This window comes from Anabrus simplex, chromosome 3 (assembly GCF_040414725.1).
Source record: "Anabrus simplex isolate iqAnaSimp1 chromosome 3, ASM4041472v1, whole genome shotgun sequence".
In the NCBI taxonomy this organism is placed as follows: Eukaryota; Metazoa; Arthropoda; class Insecta; order Orthoptera; family Tettigoniidae; genus Anabrus; species Anabrus simplex.
In genome coordinates, this window is record NC_090267.1 from 430,947,040 (window position 1) to 430,958,388 (window position 11,349).

At 37.0% G+C, this 11,349-nt stretch overlaps 1 protein-coding gene across 3 annotated transcripts in view; it reads right to left on the minus strand.

Annotated features, from left to right (window-relative positions):
• The window catches only part of LOC136867396 (mini-chromosome maintenance complex-binding protein), a 90,190-nt gene that overhangs the window by 33,560 nt on the left and 45,281 nt on the right, over positions 1 to 11,349 (minus strand). For all 3 annotated transcript variants that reach the window (XM_067144585.2, XM_067144586.2, XM_067144583.2), the window contains exons 7-8: positions 2,584 to 2,701; positions 417 to 590 (exon numbers count right to left, since the gene is read on the minus strand). In XM_067144585.2, coding sequence (XP_067000686.2) covers positions 417 to 590; positions 2,584 to 2,701 — 292 coding nt within the window. The remainder of the gene's footprint in view (positions 1 to 416; positions 591 to 2,583; positions 2,702 to 11,349) is intronic.

Consider the following 11,349-nt stretch of genomic DNA (forward strand, 5'->3'; position numbering starts at 1 on the left):
GAACTCTAGCCTTCTGGGTGAAAACCATGCGTACAAGTCACTAGACCATGCTGGTGGTAAAAATAGTGATATATTTTGCCTTAAAATCAAACCATCCTTGATGATTTTCTTTGAAAATCCAAAAATCCAAAGGCTTATTTAATTATTTTCAATTACACACTTTTAGCTGGTACAAACTCATACTGTGTCTTTTAGGTAACCTCAAAATTAAGGAAGTGTTACTATGTAATAAATTATTACTACACACATATACAAGGGAGTATAGGGATGTAAATCTGGGTGGCAAATCTTGTGCTTCCTGATAGGAAAGTAAACTCTCCAACAACACCTTCCTGATTATGATAATAGTAATCTCAACAAATACTCACAGCAATAAAAGCGTAGCTAGCAAAGTATGAAATATAACCATCACTTACTTTGGAATGAACGATTCTGAATTAAGTTTCTCCAGTGTCATAGGCAAATAATGGCTCTTTGGGACCAGAAGTTCCAGGATGGAATACAGCTTTGTGGCGAACGAGTGATCACCAGGTATATTACTCAAATTCAACGACATCTGGCCCAAAGCCATGAGCTCTGTCCGCAGGTAACTGAAAGTAACATGTTAAAACAAGTTCTTGAAATATAAAAACAATAAAACAACTCTGCTGTTCACTATTCACTTAAATCAGCACATAAATAATAAATTCCAATCTTAATATGACAATATTTATAATATACTTCTACAAGACTTTTGTCTGTACAGTGTTCAGAATTAAGGAATGGTATATCTGTGTCAAAAACCAAAACATTTTAAAGAAAATATCTAATTCCCTCCATGGGAATTTAGAATATCTGTGTCAGTCGTGTCCACAGTAACAAGGAAATGCACTTTTTGCCATCGTCACTCTCTGTCTGTCTGTCTTCCAAATGTATGTACGCACATCACAAGAAAATGGCTGAACAGAATTGAATAAAGAATCGGTATGTAAAGTCAGTGAATAAGGCGAACATTCTGGGCAATAAATAATTTCATTCTCGTTAAGCAATATAGTTAGGGGAAGGCATAAAGTTTAATTCTTGAGTATCTGTTATTATGGTCCCCTCGTCCAATACTACTGTTAAGTTATATAGAATACAATTTTTGATCATTTACACTATGTCTTACAGTTTTATTTACCGTACCGGCTATGATAACATAGATATTCATGAATTTAAACTTTTAAACTTTTGTTGCTTAGTCCATACCAATAATAATAATGATAATGGTGTGTGGTCTCCGAAGAGGCCTAGTGCAGGTCTTTTGAGTTGACGTCGTATAGGCGACCTGCACGTCTATGAGGATGGGGCCTTACCTATGATGAATTCTAATGACGAAGACGGCATGTACATCCAGCCCCCAAGCCATCAGAATTAACAGATCAAGGTTAAAATCCCTGACCCGGCCGGGAATCAAACCCGGGACCCTCTGGACCAAAGGACATCACGCTAACCATTTAGCCATGGAGCCGGACATACCAACGCTGAGCATTGCTAATACGGATATATTGTTCAGTCATTTTAACCAGCGATAATGGTTTTCGTTGTGATCATCTTAAGGTGCAAAATTGCCTGGTCATCAGCCCAAATCAATATCTATTTATTTTTTCCTTTACGTCACACCGACACAGATATATCTTATGGCGACGATGGGATAGGAAAGACCTAGGAATTGGAAAGAAGCGGCCGTGGCCTTAATTAACGTACAGCCCCGGCATTTGCCCGGTGTGAAAATGGGAAACCACGGAAAACCATCTTCAGGCCTGCCAACAGAGGGGCTCGAAACCACTATCTCCCGATTACTGGATACTGGCCGCACTTAAGCGACTGCAGCTATCAAGCTCGGTCCCATATCGATAAGGAACATTGTGGAGATGATTATAAAAGTGAGAAAAAAATCATAAAGAAACAATCGCTTGAAGAATTAGGGATTTTAGAATTTTTTAGAAAGTTATTAAGACTATTTTTTTGTTGGTCCAAAATATTACAAGGAGAAAATTGGGGTGCTTCCAATATGCAATATCCAGCTCCTTGGCTGAATAGTAAACATAGTGGCCTTGAGCTCAGGCTCGATTCCCAGCCAGGTCAGGAATTTTAATCTTAAATGATCAATTACCCTGGCTCGGGGACTGGGTGTTTGTGCTGTTCTCAACATCCTTGCAACTCACATACCACACACTACACTGTCGTCCACCACAACAACGCACAGTTCCTATACATGGCACGTGCCGCTCACCTTCATCGGAGTATCTGCCTTATGAGGACTGCGCCAGGCTAACAACAGCCACACAAAATAACAAAAATATTATATATGCAATATTTTATTATTATTATTATCATCTTATTTTCACAGGTGTCCATTACATAAGTAAATACGATATGTACGCCTAGAAGTCAGGTATTCAACATTTACCAAAATGTAGGCCAAACCACTACGTTCACCATTCGAACTGTATACTCAGAACACATTGTACACATAACATTAATAACAACAGTACCAATTCAGATATTCCATGAAATCATTGTATCTCTAACAACATCAGAACACTCCATGTAAAAACTCACATGGAAGAAATTAGATGGCAGATGAGGTAATCAGCAGCAAGGTCATCACCCATAAGTAACTGGCTCAATACCAGGCGAAGATCCTTCCGAACAGAGTCTGCGCTCTCAAGAACTTCATCTGCAACAATCAAGTTTAATGTTGTTCATTTCTAATTTGAGTATAATTTCCAACATTCACGATCAATAACACAAATGCTTTCAATACTCTCATTACAAGCAACTATTACAGATATGTAAACAAGGGATAAAGATTCAGATAGTCATAAGCTTAATTCACTGTTGTCCATCACACATACACCTTTACTGTAGGTTTCTTCACTCTTTTTTTTAATTTTTTTTTATAGTATTTGTATTAATATACAAGCCCATTAAGATTTTTATTACATTCATAAAAAGCTGGAATCAAGAGTAAAAGTATGTTGACTGAATACACATCGAACACATCTTCTTTGAATGGGACTGATGTTTGTGTTTTATACAACATATGATTTTTGAGTGAATTTCTTAAGCTATGTGTAATGGTTCACAATTGTTTTAATACTATGTAATTTTTTTGTTTGTAATGTTGATGTTCTGTATGTTACTTGTTTGAAATTCTGATATATATTAAGTACAGTAGAAGTCCGTTATAGCGAGAATTCACAACAGCAGAAAATTTACTAGCTATAGCGGATTGTCTTTATATCAGATTTTTGTATAAAAGTCGGAAAACCCCCATACACATTAAAATCTGTATGAAACAGCAATCAGTTTGTTCAAAACTTGCGTTTCTGCAGATGATATCCACACTACAGCTTACTTGTTTGTTATTTTTCAACATCCGTTACTACCTGAAAGTGTATGTTTAATTTCATTCTGAAAAAATTACAGTACCATATTTCTCCGAATCCCAGATGAACCCCACTTTTTCCTTCAAAAAGTTTAAATCATGCTCAAAAAGTGCTTTGTAAAATCATATGAATGAATGCCTTTGTTGTACAGTACGCATTTTTAGGCTATTTTTAGATGCCGAACATTGGCTTTCGTTATGCCACTTTTTATGCGGCTGCACAATTATTCTTTATTTCCGTAGGTTTAATGACCATTAACTTAAAACTGGCATCATAATACCGAAGAGAACCCGTTGAAAATTTGCCGGCAATACCTATTCCATGCGTCTCTACAATATTCTTGCTGTATATAGAACTATTACAGTATTTTTACTCAGAGTCAGATATAACCGGCTACCGCTACACGCACATCTCGCGTGCTGTGTTCGGCCAACTTCAGCGGCTAGCAATGTACAGGCCTAATCACGGTCGTTGAAGGTCAATGAACAAGTTTATTGCACCATGGTATGGCCATTCCGAAGGCCTTGCATTTTTCGTGCACATACCTGACAATTTCATCTTCGACTTCTTTAAAGCATCCTCGTCGCGGACCACTGAATGCATTTTTTTGCACAGTACACATTTTTTTAGCTGACGCCAAATACTGGATTTAGTTAGGCCAATGCCATTTTTTCTTGCACCTGCACAATTATTCTACATTTCCGAGTGTTTAATAACCATTAACTTATGACTGGCATCATAATATCGACGAGAACCCGTTGAAAATTTGCCGGCAATACCTGTTCCATGTATCTTTACGACTATCCATCACGATAATATTCTTGCGGTCTATAAAACTTAATTTTACTAAGAGTCAGGTACAGGCGACGCGTTATAACTCTGCCACTGAGCAGCCGTGGCCTTTCTAAGAATTCGAAGGCTCACATGTTTTGATGCCATTCAGCAGATTTGAGAAACGTTTTTGTAGAGGTTAACAGAATGTCATTCTATCTTCACTATTTCCGAGATCCAGTGATGTTACACACAGGCACCGTACAACCAGTTGTCACGGCTAGCAATGGATAATAAAGAGGCGGTCGTTTATTGTCAATGTCAACATATTTTGTGTGCGCGCGCAGGGGTTAAAAGAAGCAGCGTGGTCACCGCGAGAGTAGTCAATAGTAATCATTACTGTTAGCCGTGAATGCAAGACAACCCTTGATTTTTCACACGAGATTCTGAGGACAAAAACGTCGTCTTGGATTCTGAGAAATATGGTATCACTCCAGAGTTTTCTTCAAATGGCATCACCTAACCTAACCGTATATGTGTCGTGAAAACATATTTGAAAAGCACGTAGAGAAATGAGTTATCTTTGCTAAAAATTTACATGTGAATAGCCTTTCCAAAATTTAACTAGACGCGAGAAAATATGAACTATCCTCTGAAATCAGTGATGAAGGCCTACTCTGCCATATCTTGAGTTGTATCACATTCTAACCTAATTTCAGTATATAACATTAAAATTAAGAGATCGTTTACTTCAGCCGTTTTTTAATGAGTTGACAACTGCTATCAGCCATGTTATTTACGCATTTATTACGAAAACTTGTCCTCTTTCATTTTGAATTTTCTTTAGAGAACAGAAGTCGTTGGGTATTACTAATCGACTCCAACATGTCGACGAGAGAGCTCGCAAATGCACAGTGAGAAAACTATACCGTACCAAAGATTATCAATCACATTTTGTGACGAACGTTTCAGTTTCCTTATTCAAACTGCGTCACCTATCCTAACTTAACTGTAGCCTACTATACATATGATGAAAACATATATTACTTCAAGCGCCAATAGAGAAATGATAACCTTCTCGCTATAAATTTACATGATAATAACCTTTCTGTATTTTAACCAGATGCGAGGAAATGTAAACTAACCTGTGAAATCAATTTTGCACTCTGCCGTATCTCAAGGTGTATCCCATTTTTGCTTAATTGCAGTATTTAGCATTAAAACTAAGCCATCATTTAGTCAGCCTTTATTTTTAACGAGTTAATAACTGTTATCGGACACTTTATTTACGCATTTATTACGAAAATATGTTCTGTTTCATTTCGAATTTTCCTTACGGAACAGGAGTCAACGAGTATTACTAATAGACTGACACTGGCTTTGAATGTCGACGAGAGAACTCGCTAGTGGACATAGCGAGGAAACGATAGTGAAGATATTCGATTGCATGCAACATAACCGCTGGGGTGCATAAGTACTGGTAACAGAAAAAATTGTGCGCGCTTAATCACTCGTAATAACGGATGCATCAGTGATAGGCTCTCATTGTAACCGAAGGATAATACGCCGTTTAATATAGGAATTTTGAGGGGACAGCACAACATTGTCAGTATAACGGGGTTCTCGTTATATGCCGTACTCGCTATATCGGACTTCTACTGTATGTTATATTACTTTACTTTTAACAAAAACCACTGCTAAACAATGCACATTTCCTTGCCAATTATATTTAAATTTACATATAATCATAATATCCAAGCTTCTTGTTTTTTATTTTAATTAGCATGTTTTCCTCATTATATTATTGTTCCTTTCAGTCTTCGCAAGAAAATGATAACTAGGTACCACTGTACAAACGAATAATCTGAATATCCTAATTTCAAATAACAAATTTTTATCTTGAATTTCTTGTTTTGGCTGGTTTTAATATGAGACGAGAAACGGTTAATAAAATCTTTACACTAACTGTAACCTACACAAAACTATGCTGCTTCCAACAGCAACCATTGAAATTTCTGATTACAACCCTTAATTCTACTTTTTACTTTTTTCTTTACTTGAGTGGCATTTTTTTAAAAATAGAGGTTTTAAATAAGTGAGGATATAATTTGGAAATTAATTACAAACCGATACAAACAGTTGCAAGTTCAACTATTCTCAGCAACTAATCAAAGTTGTTGAACGAAGACACTTACCCTTTAGAAGTATACTGTAATCTGTTTGAAGTTCGTATGAGCTACACTCGTAACCACACAACCAAACTGCCTCTTTTCATTCACAAAATTACTACCCTTCATTTCTTGCCACTCAACGTCCACCGATTTTAATTTGTTTGTTCAGATATTTTTTCCCGAATCAATTATGTGTAGAACTGTCCAGAAAACTCATCACCGTATATTACGTTCCAATGACAAAATATCAACTTATATTGTTCTTCTTCAATTATGATCATCCTAAAAGGAGAAATTCCTGTAGTTATTCTGAGCACTTGATTCACCTTAATGCATGCTAATACTTGAAGCAAAATATCAAGACTGGGACACTATAAATTATCAACAGCATCAATAAACTCCTCTCTACACTTAAACTAGAGCCTAACTGTCAATATGCTACCACTAAAGCTATGAGATACCTGCAGCAAGAGAACTTAGTAACACTGAATGTGGAATGGTTATTGGTTGCCACATCGGCAAGCAGTAAGTCAAGGCCATTTCTGCCCTTCTCAGGATGTCCGAATCAACTGTTCAGGACATGAACAAGAAAAGAAAACCACAACAAAATCGTAGCCGGGTAGGTCATATATGTTGACCAACAGGGACCATCACGCACTCAAGAAGTGGTATGGAAAATCGCATTACATCGTGTATTAGCACCAATGGCATCCACAGTTCTACTAATTGTGCAGCTAGCACCTAGAATCAGCCCCAGTTGTTTCTACATTATCTACCATCAAAACATATATAGTTGATAATGCAGAAATGACTTCTTCAAGGGTGAAGGAAATAATGTATTGAATAGGACGACTCAATTAAACAATTATATTGTACAATGTATTTATTAATAAATATGTCACAAATATCACAAGTCATTTCAACTGAAAATATAATTGTGTATGCCGTAGAAGAAATGATCAGTAATTCAAATTATGCTCCTTACATGCATATTTTTCTCATCATTAAGTGGATATTTTTTCAAAAAGTGCATATACTGTTAACACAATTTTTACCTTCCACAAAATTATTCAACCTCTTTCTTTTAATATATACTAATTTTTGATTATGTTAAAAAAATTGCCCACAAAACAATATGAAATAATACTAAAAGGCCTGACGTTTTGGAACCAAAAGGTGAAGGATGATGATGATGATGATGATGATGATGATGATGATGATGATGATGATGATGATGCTTGTTGATTAAAGGGGCTGAACATCTAGGTCATCGGCCCCTAATAGTATGAAATGAGACGAAATGGAATGACAAATTAAAAATCCAAAATCCTCCACTGACCAGAATTAAAAACGTGAGGACATGAATGGATGGATATGAATTTAAAACAATCAGTGGATCCGATCCGCAATGTCTCACATTCACAGAAACTCACGTGAAACAATAGTGTTGCTGACCAATGGACTGCGTCTATAGCATAATACTAAATCGATGATGCTTTTGGTCTAAAGGGGTCCAAAATCGAAGTCACTGGCCTCTCATAATGGTACTTATCGTTAGGAAAGTGGAACCACAGTATATGCCATGCTGCGGTACTAATCAAAATAGCGTAGACTCGCGGCATTCCACACAGTACTACTCACAGGTAATGAAATTCCCACATGCAATACAGACCTATGGTGTTTAGAACAATGCGGTGCCATTTACGGGCAACGCAAACTATGGTGTTCATCACATACGTGTACTAACCACAGGGACCCGCACTACCCTGTGGTGTTCCTCATATAGTGGGTACTAATCATAGGCAAGCCAGAACCATGGTGACCATCCTAAAATGGTACTAATCACAGGTACTGTAGAAGCCAGCAACGCACTCTGTTGCTACTAATCACAAACCTATTTGTTACCTAACGTAGTACTACGCGCAAGTAAAACCGACCCATGGTGTTCCCTGTGTGGTGGTACTAATCACAAGTAGTTTCACGGTTCTAATACAATCATCCCTTGATTGCCTCTTAGTCGCCTCTTACGACAGGCAGGGGATACCGTGGGTGTACTCTTCGTCTGCGCCCCCCCACCCACAGGGGGTGGTGAAGAATGGGCAGGGACTCAATGTGTTAAGTGTAAGACAGGGATGAGAGTCTAACTTTGAAAAGAGACCATCCATCAACGGCTTTTCTTCTGCCAGAACATATTTTGGTAAACATTTAGAAGTATATCAAGTAAGATTTGGCTGTTTGAAGACAAAGTCAATGGCAGACTCTTTTATTATGAAGCTGTACAAACAGTTGAAAATCTGAACTTTAAAGAAGTGACTTTAGAGAAGAGGGTAACAACCGAGCAACAAATTAGAATACTGTGAAATCTCGTTCGAGTGTTCCTTATTAACACGTTTTCCACGTAAATTCGAAGTTCCGATTCTCATTGTATTAAATACCTCACTTATCGCGTCACAAATTTTTGCTATTACCGCTTAGTACAATCGCATTTTTCCTAACCCTGAAAATGTTATCATCCTTTGTGGAAGGAACGTGATTTCCTACTCGGGTAAGAGCCCTCGCCGCAGTGGCGTGATAAGGAGAAAAGGCCTTGAATTCTTGAACTTCACAGGACAAACTGCATCTTTTGGGAGCCTCAGAAATGCTCAGTTTTGCGTGCTGGTTAGCAGTGAAACTGCAGAATAACACAATGAGCCTGTTTGTGCTTGTATTTCACATTCTATTCAGAATTTAGAAATGTATTTTGTGTTTAGTTGTACAGTGAAGGGTAGCGAATATTTCACAGACTTACAATAATTTAAAATTTTCCACCTTTTTGATACTTTTCATTTGTTTTTTTAGCAAATTAATTAAATATAAACAGTACATGTTTCGTTCTCACTTGAGAACATCTTCAGCTGTTGTTAAGCTTAGGTGAATCGCTAAGTTTCTGAGTACATTATTTTCAGGTACATTGTTCCTCTTAAAAACTACTTGAATATAAATTAAGTTAAAATGATGTTAAAACAATGTGGGGGTTAATGGGTTGATGAAATGAGACAGGATGAATACATAGTTAGCCTACTTAAAGCTATATCTATTCAATGGAATAGTTGTTAAAAGTTTCAACTGTGTTACACTAAAAGTATCTGTTTGTCTTCCAGTTAAAAGGTTTTTTTTAAATGATTGACTTCTTGACACTGTTCTAATTACTGTTGAATGTTCATTTCTTTTGCTAAAAAGCAAATAAAAAGTATCAAAAAGGTGGAAGATTTTCAATTATTGTAAGTCTCTGTGAAATATTTGCTACCCTTCACTGTACAACTAAACACAAAATTAATATTAATATTATAATAATTATTATACTAGACGTAAAGCAGCTTCAAACATTGCCCCCCCAGGGTCATGGTAGAATTGGAGTTTAACAACAGTAAGAAATTGAAACGAAGCTCCCTTCTCTAAAAGTGATCGACAATCAGCTTCATAGTTCCGCATTAGACTCCATTTAGGGCACATTAAGCAAGCTTAAAGTAAAAACCAGCCAACCTGGAAGGAGTGAAAGAAACGAACATTCAACAGTAATTAGAACAGTGTCAAGAAGTCAATCATTTTTTTTTTTAAACCTTTAACTGGAAGACAAACAGATATTTTTAGTGTAACACAGTTGAAACTTTTAACAACTATTCCAATTAATAGATATAGTTTTTAAGTAGGCTAACTATGTATTCATCCTGTCTCATTTCATCAACCCATTAACCTCCACATTGTTTTAACATCATTTTAACTTAATTTATATTCAAATAGTTTTTAAGAGGAACAATGTACCTGAAAATAATGTACTCAGAAACTTAGCGGTTCACCTAAGCTTAACAACAACTGAAGATGTTCTCAAGTGAGAACGAAACATGTACTGTTTATATTTAATTAATTTGCTAAAAAGCAAATAAAATGTATCAAAAAGGTGGAAGATTTTCAATTATTGTAAGTCTCTGTGATTAGAATTTGATACGGAAAATGAAGCTGATTACTTGCAATAGCGAATATTTGTTGCGTGATAGCCTACATCTGAAACGTAACTGTGTGAAGTAGCCCAGCGTGGTGCATATCTGTCTTGTGATAGCCTAATTATGGATAGGGGAAAAAATCATTAAATTCCTTACTAATGAAGACAAAATTAAAGTCTGTCAGCAAGTCGACTGGCATCCACATCTTTAAGCGTGTGCAGACTTGGCATGAATGCTGAAACACACCTTCCAGTTTCGACTCGATCACATTAAGTCTATATGGTCTGACACCATGGTTAGTCGGTTCGAGTCCCGTCGGTCAAAAAAATCCATCCTCAGAATGTTGGCCGGCAGGATAGGAGAAGTGGTGGTATACAATAAATTTTTGATCACTAGACTGCGTGTCAAAAAACCTGGATTCAATTCCAAACCCCTCCGCATCAGCTGTTGATGCTGATTCATCCATCGGATGGCGATGTTAAGCCTTAAGCAGACCCCTTAGTACCATTCGACAGGAGTAGGCCATGAGCCAACACCGGGTTTCACCCTCCCCCTTCCTACTATCAGATATCACTACATTAATTTCATCTCATTAACTCCTCTGAGATGGCTGACGTCAGGGAGGGTATCCGATCGTAAAAATTTGCTGCGAAGATTCATGTTCTTTCATTGTAGCTGACCCCGTAGAAAAACAGGACAAGGGTTGGACACACACTCAACAAAACTTTATGACTCCTTTAAACAACTTGCCTTCAACCTGCAGACGAGATGCAAATTCCAGAATGGATGAAAGTGTTGTAACCAGTGTGTTGGCTAGATGGTCGTAAAGGAATGTTATTTTCAGTGAGAATGTAATGGAGAGTATGTATTAGAGGCTAAGCATTCCACGACGACAGACTGTTAGAGGTTCATGAATTCCTGATAGAGAAGAAAATGCCTACTACACTACTGCAGTTCACTATCAACAGCTTACCTATTTCTATTGCTGAATGTGAGAAAGGAACCAATAGGAAC